Source organism: Tiliqua scincoides, chromosome 3 (genome assembly GCF_035046505.1).
Source record: "Tiliqua scincoides isolate rTilSci1 chromosome 3, rTilSci1.hap2, whole genome shotgun sequence".
NCBI classification, from domain to species: domain Eukaryota; kingdom Metazoa; phylum Chordata; class Lepidosauria; order Squamata; family Scincidae; genus Tiliqua; species Tiliqua scincoides.
In genome coordinates this window covers 238714744-238730541 of record NC_089823.1, presented here as the reverse complement: position 1 = coordinate 238730541, position 15798 = coordinate 238714744, and the positions used below count along the sequence as shown (strand labels likewise).

The window sequence follows — 15798 nt, the reverse complement described above, 5'->3', positions numbered from 1 at the left end:
ATGCAGCAGGGTGTTTAAAATGTGCATCATAGTCTCAGCACTGGAGATGATTTTTCTTGGAAGGAGGGATGGAACATAGCATTGATCCTTAAAAATAATTTTTTTAGAAAAAGCTCTAAACCTTGACACTGAGTTTAACCAATGTCTCTGTGTTACAAAGGATTAGTTCAGGTCACACCTTGCATCCGGAATTAAAAAAAAAAAATGGTTCCCCAGATTTTCTAAGCAGGCCTCCCAGACCCTGGCCATGCAGGCAGTGGCATAGCTAGAGAGGGTGCAAAGCACTAAGTTTTGCAGGGAGCCTTACCGCAATGTGCAAGGGCCCCTCCCTCTCCCTTCAGAGCCATTCTGGGGGGGGGGAGCAAAACGGAGGCATACAAAATGGCTCTGAAATGGCTCCAAAGGGGAGCCACCTAAAATGGCTCTGAAGGGGAGGGGCCCCCTTGCAGGCTGTGGTGAAGCTCCCTGCAAAACTCAGTGCTTTGCACCCCCTCTAGCTACACCACTGCATGTGGGGCTAAAGGTAAATTTTAAATTAGCCTGGAAAAAGATGGATTATTATTGCAGCTCCTGTGGAAGTGGTGTTACACAGTAGCATAGCTACAGGGGGGTGGCACAGTTGAGTATTGCAGGTGCTGCAACGCACCATGCAACTGGCCCAATGAAACTGTGTTTCATTGCAGCATCTGCAATACTTACCATGCTGCCGCGCCTCGTAGCTATGCTACTAGTGTTACAAATACCCATTACTGTATAATACTTGATACTAAATCCAAGATGAAAAATAGCATGAAAAAATGTGGAGTTGCCAGTTGCATCCAACATACTTCACAGCCTTATCCCACACAAGGGCCTGAGGAACAGAGTGCAGATGAGGCCCCAGCACCATTTGTATGTATGCTGCCTGTGAGCTTGTGCAAAAAGGTACAATAAAATGGAAGAGAGGCATGACAGCAGTAGCAAAGCAGAACAATTAAACAGGAATTTCCCTGTTCTTAGAGTTAACTGCTATTTCCTTTTTTTGCTCACACTTGGTGCTTTCCACAAGGGTTATGGGAAGTCTCTGCTTTAAGAAACTCACGTTGCATTTGTTTAAGCTTCTAGCATGAGAAGTGCTAGACTGCTGTTCTTTATTTCCCTTCCAGCATGCTTGGGTCACTTTCTTTTTTCACTTTCTAGCATGCTCGCCACCCCAGCAACTTGAATTGCGAACTCAGAGCCAGAAAAGATGCCTGCCACCACGCATTTATTTCTACTGGCAGGAACATGACGGCCTCCATACATGATGGTTACAACATGATGGTTACATCATGATGTTTACAATATGGCAGCCTCAATTCATTTGATTTCAATGACTCCTGTCTGACTGGATGCCATGTTGTCATTTTTTAAATAAACCGGGCCAGAAGCATGCTTGAGGCATGCTAGAAATGTCACTTCCTCCTATCTCTGAACAGCCACAGTTGTGCAATGGGAAGCTACCAGTGAATTATGTAGTAGCAGTGAAGGAGAAGTCACTTTCACTGCTCCTTAGAAATACTGTTTTTTGAGTCCTTGTGTTTTTCAGCCAAGGCGCACTGCAAGGCACAAGCAGTCGTTCTAAGCAGGTATTCAAAGTGCCAGAGTCTTTCCTTCTTTGTTCCTGGTCAGCCTAGCAGTTCTCACTATGGAGTTGGTCCTGATGACACTCACCTGTATCTCTCCACTAGACACCAAAGCAACTGTTGAGCTCCTGGAGCTATAGTGCTATGCTAAGAGTGTAGCATTTTCACACACACAGAGCAAACATGATTTGCCACTCAAGTATTGGCCTCTAGGGCAATTATTTCTCAACTCAATTATGTGAAAGGCAAATTACACGGCTGGAAGATATTTTACATTTTTGCAAATGTCATGTGTTAAACATTCTATTCAATGGGTCAGACTCCCAGAAAAGAGCTGCAATTCTGTACATACTTACCTGGGTGTGCACACCATTGAACATAGGTTCGACATGACTGATAATGGCTGCTGGGGCTTACCCTGGGACAAGGGGACAAATGTCCCCTTACCCGATGATACCTCCAGCAGCCAAAACTCCTCCACAGGATGCAGCAGAAGCTGCGCCAGTGCCCCTGTATTACTGCGTGGGGAGTTAATTAGGATTGGGCTGTTAGGCTGCAACCCAGTGAACACTTACCTGGGGCCCTGTGACCCCACAACCACCTTGCCACCCTGGGGACCACCTCACTAGTTTGCCTGTTTGAATTGGCCCTAAATGGGTAACCTCTTCTCTCAGTCTTCCTTACTTCCCACGACACATGAAGACCCATGAGACAAGGTGTGGCTAATAATAATATTAATCAGGCAGAAAGAAAAATGTGCCTTCTATTTGATTTGCAGCTTGCTGGGCATGTTTTTCTGCTGGTTAACCTCCATGCAAATTCATGGGCTAGTTTCATTGTGTATCTATTTGCAGTTATTAAGTAATCAGCTAGTATCATAGCCACAGTGGGTTTTTCTCCCTGGAAGAGATGGGTGGCAAGCATGGAACAATCTTTCTGCCAGTAACCCCTCAGCTGTGCAGCTTGTGAGCTGGCACTGCTGTATGAACTCTGAAGAGTGGCAGCCCACAGCCTTTGTCCTGGAGATGACCATCCTCCTGTTACTGTGAAAAACCAAACAGTTCATTGTTGGACTGAGGAAGCAGGGAATGTAATATTTTGATTGGACTCTTATAGATGACTAATATTAAACACAAACATTACATTAATACATCTGGATATCTTTTTTGCTTTTCCCCCAAGTTCAGTCTTGGGGTTGAGTAGAAGGCAAGTCTACATTTGGAATGTATTAAATATGAATTAATGGAATTGCCTATGTGATGCCATCTCTCTTACTTCCTGAAATCCCTCTTCAAATCTCACCTGTTCCATGAAGCCTTTGGCACCCTGCCAGGGTCCTCATGCTCCACTACCTGCATCTCCCCCCTCCCCCACAGTCTTCCTTGTCAAATTTCAGGTGGATAGGTTTTCATGGCAGGGACCTACCTCCTCATGTTTCATAAAGAACCATACAGGGTGCAATCCTAACCCCTTATGTCAGTGCTTTCCAGCACTGACATAAGGGCAATGCAGCTCTGAGGTAAGGAAACAACTCCTCCCTTGCTTTGAGGAGGCCTCCGTGAGTGACACCCAACTGCAGGATATAGCACGTGTCGCACTGGCACCACTATGCCAGTGCTAGAAAGCACTGACATAAGGGGTTAGGATTGCACCCACAGTCTGATAGCACTACACAACCAACAAGCCACATAATCCTATAACCCTGTTAGGGCAGCTGCCTGGGCACACTGGCATTGCATTCGCATTGACAACCTGGTCAGGATTCTATAATCACAGAAAAAGAGAGAAAATGCCACCCAGGAACAGTACAACATATAACCCCAGCACCCATATTACCAAGGAGTTGGCAACCTTGGCAACCTTCAGTCTCGAGAGACTATGGTATCGCGCTCTGAAAGGTGCTTTTGGAACATTCAGTTTTTTATTGCATGGTGCAGAGTTGTCGATCTGCTTGTCAGTTTTCACCCTAAACCCCATGCACCCCGTGAGGTTAACGGACTGTGGCGAGGCAACACCTTACTGGCTGGGGACTGCCCGGCTTAAGGCGGGCGGTAGCTGCCCAATGAGATGCAATGATCTCTCCCACTGTCGGAAGCAGCCCCTGGCGTCACGCTCTACGCCAATCGAGAGAAGACTTATAACCGATAACTGCTGCTTCCCGTGTTGTGCCGACGCTGTATGGCGAAGTTGGAGTGTCCTCTCCAGTGCGCGAAGCCTGGGTAACGAAGGTATGGAGGATAGGCTGTTACCCATGCAGCAAATCCCCCCTCTCCACGTCGCTGGAATGATCCAGTGGAAAGGTAGAAGCCAATACGGTTGGTTCCAGCGGCATCGCAGGAGTTGCCAGAGCGTGACTGTGTACAGCCACAAACTGCCTCAGGGAGTCCGGCTCCTGATTTTGCCTCGAGGTTGACTCCTGAAGCCTTTTCCATAACTGGATGTAGCCACAAGGCAGTGGAGGTTTGGGATCAGAGTTTTCCTTCTCTTAGAGCCATATTACCAACATAACTACATTTGGCAGCCAATTACAGCCCACCAGCCCCAGTACTTCAGCCCCTGCCAGGGAGACCAGATCTCAGATGAAAGGGTATGCGGCATGGGGCTGTACCTCTCTGGCCTCATGTGACCCACACAAGGGGGAACTTTATGGAGAAAGGACACATCAAGGGAGCATCTTGCACAGAAAACCTGCTACCCCCCACAAGATGTATGCAAAGATATTTTGTTGACACTTGTCTTCTCAGAATTCTTATTGCAGGAACTCTGCCCCAGGAAGCTCCACAGACAACCACTCCAGGTGGAACTTCCACTCCACCATTCCAGCAGAAGGAGCAGGCACAATGCGCCCCACAAAGGTAAGCAAAGGAGGGGTGAGAATTCTGTGCTGCAACACAAGGATGCTGCATATCTGTTTCCTAGCTCTACCCCCACAAGGTCTTGACCCTTCAGTATCATCAGATGTCTTCTTTCAGTAAACTCTGTTCCTACTCATTCATTCCTTTTGCAACAGCAGTGGGTATCTGCTTTTATTTTTGTAGACCACAATCTTGAGTCCCATCCAGACTTCCTTGTTATTCCTCACCCTCTAGTTATCCTCACAGGAGTGGGAGGAGGGGCAAAACCCAGCCCCTTCAGACAATTCGAAGCCTGATACACAAGCCTGGAATTGCCAGTCTTGGCTGGCAGGATGCTGGCACTGGAATTCCAGGCTCCCCTTGTGACTAATCCCCATTCCTCCCCTAGCAAAAGTCTTCCTTCCAACTGGTGGGTGCCCCCATAGGGCTTCAAACTGGCCATGGAGAGGCATGTGTGTTTGATTCAGATGGCTGCCCCCTTCCAAAGGTGCTCTCTTTCTAGCTTTGCTCTGCTCTGCTCAAAACGATATTCCTTGAATATTTGTGTATGTGTGAGTTTGGTAAGGCCAGAAGTCCTAGCAGTTTTTGCATTTGCCCCTTTGTTGCTGATACCGCAGTAGCACCTGCAGAGGCTGGGAGTGCTGTAGCATGTTGTGTTTTGTGAGTTGTGTGCATACTTGCACAGTTCTCTGGCCACCAGTATTGGGGCAGAGTGGATTGGTTCCTTGGTGATTGGATGTTGCACCAATGAAGCACCAATTTCAGGACACCTCACAATAGATGATGGGTTGTGTCAGGAATTCCTTGGGTGGTGGGGTGTTACTGGGAGGGCTGCACTGATGAGATGTTGCCTGGAAAGGCTTAGGATCAAGGTTCCCCCTAAAAATTGGCTCCTACGGCTGCACAGCAGTGTGGTGGCATCTTCTGAGCATTTGCTGATGGTATTATTACGTCATGGACAACTTCTAGTCCAACCAAGCTCTGAACTGTGCAGAGCTGCACAGTCAGGCAGCCACACAGCCTAGTGGGAACACTGCTTAGGATACAGTGGTTCAGAAGAACATAAGAAGAGCCCTGCAGGATCAGGCCAAAGGCCCATCTAGTCCAGCTTCCTGTATCTCACAGTGGCTCACCAAATGTTTCAGGGAACACACAAGACAACAGATTCAAATGATTGGTCTTTGTGCCAGCATCAGCACACCAACATTGCAGCATCTGAATAGGATTGGTTCTGTTCCAGCCCTAAATTCCGGCCTTGAGCATTTATTATCTATTATTAGTGAAAGTAATCTTAATGAATACACACACACATGATGTTACATAATCAGAAGTAATTTGGAGATAATAACACTCTGACTAGAGCAGGTCTTCGCATGTCCACAACGAGAAACTTGTCTTTGCTGCAGAAAGTTCTATCTCTCCTAGTGAAGAAAAACTTCCTGGACACTATTTATTTGCAATTCTTATTATAAGCACCATTAGGGTAATCCAAACAGGGAGTGGGGCAGGTGTAGGTCTAATGCCCCCAGTGATGCCCCCCAGGTGCCCCTAGGGGAATGAGTATCACAGCAAGAAGTCACCATCACCAACAATAGGAAAACACCCCAAGACAGACACACATAGACACTGCTGCTCTCTAAACACACAGTCACAGCAGGAGACCTCAAAGACCAATTTATGGAACATCTAGTATTCCATATTACCACAAACAGAAAAAAATGACCAAGAGACTTCTTCACTTTTTCTTCACTAGGAGAGATAAAACATTCTGGGTGGGGAGGCAGGTGAAGCAGAGCCCCTCACCCCCCTTCGAAAGGTGCCGCTGTGGTGGGTGGGGAGGCAGGTAAGGCAGGGCCTCCCCACCTGAGTCCTTTGAAAGGTGCCGCTGTGGTGGGTGGGGAGGCAGGTGAGGCAGAGCCTCCCCACTGGAGTCCTTCGAAAGGCAGCGCTGTGCTGGGTGGGGAGGCAGGTGAGGCAGAGCCTCCCCACTGGAGTCCTTCGAAAGACAGTGCTGTGCTGGGTGGGGAGGCAGGTGAGGTTGAGTGTGCTTGAGTGCCTCACACTGTGGCAGTGGTGCTTTTCAAGGCAGTGGGTCCCTTTGGGGAGAAGGATGGGATAGAAATAAAGTTTTATTATTATTATTATTATTTTCAAAGGACTCCAGTGGGGAGGCTCTGCCTCCCCTGCCTCACTCTTCAGAAACCTAAAACAAACCACGCCCCCCACATCCCCCTCAATCCGCGAGCGCCCCTCCCCGCCGTTCTCCAACTGTCACTTTCTCCCCGCCCCTTTCGCCACCCGCACCCTGATTGGCCTGAAGGGAAACCTGCCAGCCACTCAGCAACGAGGCTTCACGCTCCTCAGCCCTAAGCACCGCCTTCGCCAGAAAAAGCCGGCGGGCCGCCCTCAGTCGGCGGTGGGGCTTACTCCTGAGTAGGCGTCGGCGCGGCGATGAGCCTCCTGCGCTGTGAGGGCGGCGCGTGAAGCTGGTTTAGGGCGCGCTTCGTCCTGGCCTACGCACGTCTACTCAGAAACAAGTCCCGCTAGAGTCAATGGGGCTTACTCCCGCGAAAGCGTGGCTAGGACTGCGGCGTCGGTCAGTCAACGTGGTGCGTGGCGCGCCCCTGTGCAGGGGGCCGCTCCACACACTCGTGCCCTTTCCTTGCCTGAGATCGCAGGGGGCGGGGCAAACAGGCGCAGCGCGGGATGACGTCACACCGGTCGCTCCTCCTCCTCCCCAACCGTCTGAGGCGGCCCCTCCCCGCCCCTCCATCCGCGCTGTGATTGGCCGAGGCGGCCGTTATAGCGCAATGGCGCGAGACACGCGGCCCAGTGAGGGCGGCGGCAGCGCTGTGGTGAGTGAGGAGTTAAGGGGCGGCGCTCGCCTGGCTCCTTGAGCGTGTTCGCTCTCCCGCCGGTCGGTGCCTACGTGCTGAGAGACTGCGGCAGGCAGGCGGGCGGGCGCGCGAGGGAGGGCCGGCCGGCTGTCTGGAAGGTGAGGGGCGCCGTTGACGGGCGGCCCTGCCCGCCTCAGCCTGGGGCACCGCCGCGCCTCGCGACGGGGGAGGCGGCCTCCCCTCCCCCCGCGCCTCAAGGGCACGGCCTGCTGGGGCTGCAGCTGCTCTGCCCTTCAGCCTCCCCTGCAAGGGCCTCCTCCCCTCCCCGCGCGGCCTGGAGGGAGTCGCCCCGCTGCTGGCCCTGCAGGGTTCTTCCTCTGCAGCGCGCGCTCTCTGGGTGGGGGGAGTGCTGGGGGGGCCGTGCGCTGCATTGAGGCTTGGGGAGAGTCAGGGACACCAAAGGACAGGCATTTCTGTACCCCGCGTGCTGGTGGAGAAGGCGGCTAGAGGCGTGTCCTCCTCCCTCTCGCACAAGGGCACATCTGGAACTTCTTGCCACAGGACACGGTGATGGATAGAGTGGGCGGGGGTGTTCTTTTTCCCTCCCCCACAACACCAGCACCAGGGCACAGCCCCTAAAGCTGAGTGTTGGGGGACTTAGGTCTGACAGAAGCAAACGTATCTTTACCCAGTATGCCCTTAGTCTGTGGAACTCCTTGCCACAGAGTGTTGTAATGGCATCTGGTCTAGATGCCTTTAAAAGAGGATTGGGCAGATTTCTAGAAGACAAGTCCATCGCAGGTTATAGACCTTGCAACCTCTTGGTTTTAGAATGCCAGATGCAAGGGATGGCACCAGGTTGCAGTGGGTTGTGTGTACTCGCACACCTCATTGGGGGTGTACTTTTCAAAGGACTCCACTGGGGAGGCTCTGCCTCCCCATCCCTGGGCCACAAGCAATGTCCTGTGTGTATTCCTTTGTGGATGGAGGGTCCCCAATGCTAGCACATGGCTGGCCACTTCGTGATGCCTGGGAGGAGAAGGAGGCGGTGCTGCCAAACCCCCCCCCCCTTCCTGCTGTTGGGCTCCTGACGATTGCATTGTATTGTCTGCACAGGACTCACTAGAGCCTGCCTGGTAGAATTGCTCTAGCAAGATTTCTTCCTATGGTGAAGGTGTGTTGGAGCAACTACCGGATCATATTGCACCACCATTGCTTTTCTGTCACCAGTTGCAAATGAAGATTGCATTTTACTAATTGTTAGTGTGGAGGCTGTAGGGGCTGTGTCTGTATTTTTAAAGTTGCTTTAGATCTCTGCTAAGAAATGGAGGCACTGCTCTCCTAACAGTCAGTGGTAGCTTCTATTGTATTTCAGTAGCCTAAAGTTTGTTTTTGAGAGGGATATCTTGCGGGCTTTTGTCACCTTGTAGCAAGTGATGGGAATGTGCTTTGCATAAGGCTGATTTGGTTTCTAGTTCCTTGTTTGCAGTGCCTGTTTCCGTGTTTAATTTTTGCAGGTGGAGATGAAGCCTGAATGGAGACTTGGCTTTAAAACAGTCTTTGCTTCTTACAACTGATTTTTGGTTGCCTTGCATCACATGATTTAAAAAATGCAGAGATGCAGCCTTATGAATTCTTGTAAAAATACTGTTCCTTCCAAAAGTCTTACTACATGATCTCTGATTGATTGTTCTGACTTCTTATAGCAGCCAAAATTACAGATAAGGAGCTTAGGGGTACACTTCAAAACTGTATCAACAAAACTGAGATGTTACACATGTGCGTAAGTAAGCACTGTCTAGTTGCATAGTCCTGTTTTGGGGTGCAGTACTACATGCAAGTTCTTTCACATTAAAATCTGTTGAGGGTGAAGCAGCTTTTGTGCACGCATACAAATAGTGTTTAAGATGGTAATTTCATCAACTGATGCAGGACGGTTTCCTGTCAGTTTGGTGGCCAAAACTTGCTGCATGATGCACGTATATATGTATAAAACCCAGGCCCGCATTAAGGCTGCAGGTATACCTTGCATCAGACACCTATGGCCTGGTCTAAGACTTGTAGTTTTTGACAAGTGTTCATTGTTTGCCCCAGCACAGTATCTTGTTCATTTTGCTTCTCAGCTGTGATGGTCTAGCACAGGGTTGTCCAAACATTTTGGCAAGAGGGCCACATCATCTCTGTACTGTACAGGACACTGTATCGGGGGACAGGGGGGGATTAATTTACATTAAAATTTGAATAAATTTACATAAATGAATAGAGATGGAACTTGTATGAATGTCTTGCAGTATGAACTTGTCTTGCAGTAGCTCAAGGCCTTGCACAAAGCAAGGCCAACCTTTTTTTCACTGCCATGCTGCATCACAGACATGAAGCAGCAAGTAATGGAGGCAGCCCTCATCCCCCAGCTCACACAAGAGGTCGAACAGTCACCCTCACACTGAAAGCAGTTGCCAGTGCAAGTCTCTGGAGGGCCAGAGGCTCATTGGAGACTGGGGCTCCCTGCAGGCCGGTTTGGGAGTCCCCGAGGGCCACAAGTGGCCTCTGAGCTGGGGTTTGGGCACCCTTGGTCTAGTATACTGAGTTACTGCACAAGTAGGATATTGCTAATCTGCAAGGTGCTTTAATGAGCAATATTTGAGAGCCCTGGGGAGGTTCCTATATCTTAATAATTTTTTGCTATTGAATGACTGTATGAAAGAATCAAGTCCTTTCTTACTATGGCCATTCTTGCAGGCACAGAATAGATAGTTGCAGTATCCTGGAATTTGCATTTAATGCAAGTTGTCTTATAGGAACTGCTTAGGAAAAAGCACAAACCTGGTCCTGAAGTGCTTTAATAATGCACTGTTAATCTAAAAGCAAGATTTGTAGTGGTATGTCTTGCCTCACTTCAGTAAAGTTTGAGAACCACTGCCCTAACATGTATGTGGTGATAAACTCTCTGGGAGAGTTTGAGAGCCACTTTGTGGGGGAGTGGGGAAGGCAGCGATGCTATCTGATGCGACCTCCAGGATTGCATTGCTAAGGGGGCGTGCAACGACTGATGTGCACTCTGCCTCTGCAAACCAGGAAGTGGAGCACGATTGCTTTGCTTTCACTTTCTGAAGGTTTGGGTGCCCTGCGGCGGTTGTGCAGGGCTCCCCGCGCCCCTGGGAGGCTGCTGCAGGGACTGGTTAAGTGCATGTCAGTACCTGCACCTTGTTGCTGCCTCCCCTCTGCCCCTTAAGGGGGCAGAATCCAGGGCCCTCTGGCTGGGACATTGCAATGCCCTAGTTTGTCCTGTGTCCTGTGTTAGGGAATGAAAGTGGAGTCCAAATAACTTATTGGAACACTTGTATCCTACTTACCCCCAAAGAAGATACCAAGGCAACTGACATAATTTAATATGTGTTTTTGAGTTGCCTTTAAATGGAATAGCAATTCAAGTTGGAAAGGCATTAAAACAAGGAGCAGAATGAAAAACCAGTGGAGCATCAAATGAAACTGTCAAAATCTTAAGTGAGTGGACTAGCTTGTAACTTGTAGGCATCTGTGGATTTAAGAGATGAAACTATTACCATGGTGGTACTGTTAAACCTACAGCTCTGCTGGCGCCTAGATGACATTGAATTCCAAAGCTGGAGGAACATGCAGAAAACTAGCTTGTCTATGGCTGCTTTTCATGGTCCTGGCTTAATTTGAGATTTGCAATAAACTAACCAGCAATTCTCACACTGTGGGTCTGTGACCCTTCAGTGGGATCACAACCCATTTTTGGGTGGTTTGTGAAACTGACAAGGCAATTGATGCTATGTGCATCAAAGGTTAAACAACCTGCTACATGTGGAGTGCACTACTGCCCACTCACCATTACAGCCACACAGGTTAGAGCAGCTGATAAAGGGAAACTTTTTTAAAGTGAGTTCTGCTGCTAAAAAGTTTGAGAATCACTCAACTGAGCCATGCGGGTGTGGTTTTAGATAAATGTTTTAGGTGTGTAGCAAGACTGACTAGAAGGGCTTGGGCAACTTGCTGCCACCCTTGAATACTTCCTTGGGACATTATTTGTGCTGCTGTACAAATGTGATGATTCTTGCCTACCTGGTTACTATAATTGGAGGCCTGTTAGAACACTGAAAGTAGGTGTTGAGTAACTGGATAGTGCTTTCAACAACCAACTTTACTGTCAGTCCAAGTTATAGAGCTTTTAATGTGAGCTCCAAGTGGAGATTTAGCAGAACTAGAACTTTTACATTTCATATCTGCAGATATTGTTGATACTAGACTGCATCCCACACCAACTGGTGCTCTTCCAAAAGTCAAACCTGCTTGTGAACGTCTCTCTAATGTATTCTGAGTTGTTTTGCTGATTGGTTTTGTGTTGGATACCTCAGAGCCTCATTTTTAACATACAACATATTAAGATAACTGAAAGTGACTTTGGCACATATCACTGAGCATGTGTTTGACGCTTACAAATGTATCAGCTATTGCCTTCTGTAGAATGACACTGCGCTTCCACAAAAGGGTGGAGTAGGTTTTTCTATCTAGTACATAGCAGCTGAACATAGGATGGGTTTCCTTAAAGCTATCTGTTGCCTGCAGTGTAAGTGCAAGATGGAGATCTTGCCAGCATCTATAAAATTGCCTATTTGAATATGGGAATTTCAGTATGGGAACCCTCATTCAATGAAACTTGATTAACAACTTTTGGAAATAACAGAACATTAGCTTCATTAAAAACTAGTGGTAGGTGCTGCACTTTTGTGTGTCTTATAAAGCATTCAAATTGTCTCTTGATATTAAGGTGCTGCTTCAGCATCAGTCTGTTAAACTTGAGTGTTGGGAGAGTTAGGACAGACAGAAGAAAATATTTCTTTACCCAGGTTTGTGGAAGTCCTTGCCACAAGATGTAGTAATGGCAACTTGCCTGGATGCCTTTAAGAGGGGATTGGACAAATTTCTGGAGGAAAGTTCATTACAGGTTACAAGTCATGGTAGGTATGTGCAAGGTAGAGGTAGGCTGCCTCTGATTGTCAGATGCAGGGGAGGGCACCAGGATGCAGGTTGTGTCTGTTGTCTTGTGTGCTCCCTGAAGCATTTGGTGGGCCACTGAGATACAGGAAGCTGGACTAGATGGGCCCTTGGCCTGATCCAGCGGGGCTCTTCTTAAGTTCTTTAGTTTTGCTAAGCTAAGTGTTTCTAGAGGTCTTTCAGAGCATCTATCTAACCTTCTGACTAAGACCTCTATGAATGCAGCTCAGTGCTCCTAGATTTGTCTTCCCAATTGGCATGTTGCACATGTGTGGAGGTGCTGCATTTTCAGTGTGTTCTAACCAAATGGTTTTGATTAATGTTTAAGCTCACAGATTCTTGTCTTCACTGTTGAAACTGAGAATTTCTGGAGATGTACTTGTCAATGTAAAGTTTTCTGAACAGATTGCTGCCTTGAGTTTGTACATTATCACTGGTAGATGTGAATTCTTTGGCTAAATTCTACAATTCTTATTCCCTGAATAGGGGAAACAACTTTATATTATACTAACCTGGCTATTGTGCACAGTTCTGCTGCAAGGAACAGAAGACAACTTGCAGAATCCCTGACCATAGGAAGCTTTCTTCCTACTTTTGAAATCTCCCCAGGTGTCCTAATTTTTAAATCTTTGCAACATTGCAGAATTGAGGCTTGCTATCTTTTTGTTCAGTTGCTGTTCCTAACCCATGGACTTTCAAAATTACTTTTGTGGGGTTGGAGAACTCACTCTTGCTTTTCCCCTTTCTCCCTGCTTCAGCTTCTGTCACTTCAGAAGCCAACTTTTGGGGGGGGGGGAGAATGGGGTGGAAAGCTGGGAGTTGGAATCTCTTGCTAAAGTTCTACAACCGCCCAGAGATCTAGCAGGAAAGTTAGATCTGGTTCTTGCCCTAGGACAGTGGTCCTCTAACTGGGTCTGGGACCCACTAGTGGGTCATGACCCAATTTTTTGGTGGTTTGCAAAGCTGAGGGGGCAGGTTAGACTATGTGCATGAAGGGTTAAACTGCTCTAGGGGAGCACTGCTGACCAGTTGCTTATAGCCACACCCCTTGATATTTATAAATCAGGCAGCAGCCCCTAGGGCTTCTAAAGTTTGGGAACCTTAAGAACATGTCACAGAATCATTTATAAATAGTAGAGAACTTGGGACCTTCAAATATAGTCCTTATTCTACCAGTGAAAATATTGCTTGGCTAACATTCGTTTTTTATTTCTAGGTTTTCAGTTGAATACGTGTAAAGGTTGTCTGGAATTATGGATCATGCTAGAAAAGCCATATTTAACATGGTAAGGGTTGCATTGCAGTCCTTTTATGTATTTTCTGACCTGTTTGAAAAATGGGTCAAGGACATTAATTTGAAATGCATGATTGCTGTCCTACAGGTACCCCTCTCATTCCAAAATCTCAAACATTCCGTAACAGACTATCAAAAGTAAAAAACCTTGTAGAATTCAAACTCCATTATCTGGCCTTGAATTGCAGAATTTTCTTCTAAGAGGCCAATAGTTTTGAGTTAAACAGAATTGTAATGAAGTGACTGAAGTTAAAAGTTTTGCTTTGCTCAACTAGTACTAGTTAAGTGGTTCTAATGAAATCTTTTCTGTTTAGTTTGGAGGAGAACCTCTCTCATATACCCGGTTCAGTCTGGCACGACAACCAGATGGAGACAACAGTCAGGTAGAAATGAAACTCTCTGCTGAAGACGAAGAGGGAGGTGAAAATGGAGTGATCAACCACCTTCATACTCATTCGGGAAAACCAAGGAGTTCCAATCGGCATCTCCTTTGCGTTCTTACTGGGGTGGTTCTGCTTTTTCTTATAGGTAAGACAAGAAGTAGGAAGAATTGGTAGGAAGACAAGTAGGAAAAACAAGAAGTAGGAATTGGTCTTGGTGCATGAGGTGTTGGCTGTGGTCTAGAAAGCACTCTTAGTAATGCATCTTCATTAGTGTCCACTAGGATTGAAGAGATTGCAAATATATTAAGACTTTAATAGTGTCATAAAGGTTATTGGCACTACTGCTGCCTGTAACCATATTTAAAGGATGCAGAAATAACTGTAAACCTGCTTAGAGGTATCTGTTCAGGGTCCAGGTTAAACTTGTCTGACTGATGTTGGAGTTAGTGTATCAGCTACCATGTTCACATGGGGATTGTGCTAGAAAGGCCATGGTCGCCCTTTGCTCTTCAATAGCTCTTGCCTTTAGAGTTTCAAGGAAAGAAATCCCTGCTTGGCTTGGAAGCAGCCTATAACACAGGCCTACGAAACTGAGGGTCAGAAGTTTTTCCCAAACTTTATGGTGGTTTGGTATGAATTTGGGGTGCTGATTCCAAAAATGACACCTGTTTTGCCCTATCGCATCTAGTTTTGGAAATATAGTATAGCCTCCCATTAGTGAATGGTTCAAGCAGCTTCCTCATGAGGAAGCTGCTTGAACCATTCACTAAAGAGGCTATGCCATGTCTCCAAAACTAGACTTGATAGGGCAAAATGGATGCCATTTTTGGAATCAGCACCCCACATATACCCAGGAATTGGTGTAACGTTTAAGGAAGCAAAATGTGTGTTGGCCTGTGTAATCTGTGGTCTCCCTTCCACCGCAACAGCCCAATCCTAAACTTCCTGGTGTCCACTGGAGAAAGCAGGTGCAGGGAAGCAGCTGGAGGTCTCCTTAGTGGATGGGGACTTCTGTCCCCAACCTCTCTGGTGAAAGCCCCAAACCCTGCGATGGGGCTTCTCAGTTCTGTGGCACATATTTTACTGGTGCAGAGTTGAGACTCCATGTTGGACCGGACGGCCCAACATGAAGTTCTTGATTCGGTGGAGCAGAGCTCTGCTTCTCCCACCCCAGAATGCCTTACCCTGCCTGGACAAACATCTCTGTCCAGAGCTCATCCCTTGCTCTGGGCAGCTTGTGGCTGGTGCTGGGCTAGTACCAGTGCTGACCCAGCACTGAGTGTTATGGGCGTGGCTCACGGCACAGTTGCAACCCCCAGTGCTGCAATAAGGCTGGCATGATGAGCTCAGGATTGGATTCTAAGTTGCTATAAGGTGAAGTGAAAAACTAGTCAATAGCTAAAGTTTATTGTGCCAGCCTCCAAAACAGTGCTATAACAAGGTACTGTGTGCTACGTACTAAGTAACTTGGTGCACAATCCAAATCGACTTTCCAGCACTAGCATAGCTGTGCCAGTGGGGCATGTGTTACATCCTGTAGTTGGGAAGGCAGTCAGAGGCCTCCTCAAGGTAATGCAATGTCTGTTCCCTTACCTCAGAGTTGCATTACCTTTACCTCACTGCTGGAAAGTTGGTTAAGATTGCGCCCTAAAGACCATAAACTCTGCTCAATCAGGCCAAAGCCCCATCTAGTCCAGTATCCAGTTTCTCACAGAGGTCCACTAGCTGCCTTTGGGAAGCCCACAAGCAGGAGAAGCATACTTCTCTCTTACCATTGCTCCCTAGCAGGTATTCAGAAGTGGCACA

General features: G+C 47.7%; 1 protein-coding gene across 2 annotated transcripts in view; it reads left to right on the top strand.

The window, feature by feature from the left end:
- Positions 1–7291: 7291 nt before the first annotated feature.
- Positions 7292–15798, top strand: part of TFRC (transferrin receptor) — a 31514-nt gene continuing 23007 nt past the window's right edge. The window contains exons 1-3 of one of the 2 annotated variants that reach the window (XM_066622515.1): positions 7292–7314; positions 13532–13601; positions 13924–14137. In XM_066622515.1, the coding sequence (XP_066478612.1) occupies positions 13569–13601; positions 13924–14137 (247 nt within the window). In that variant the 5' untranslated portion in view covers positions 7292–7314; positions 13532–13568. The other variant, XM_066622514.1, reaches the window with a different exon arrangement.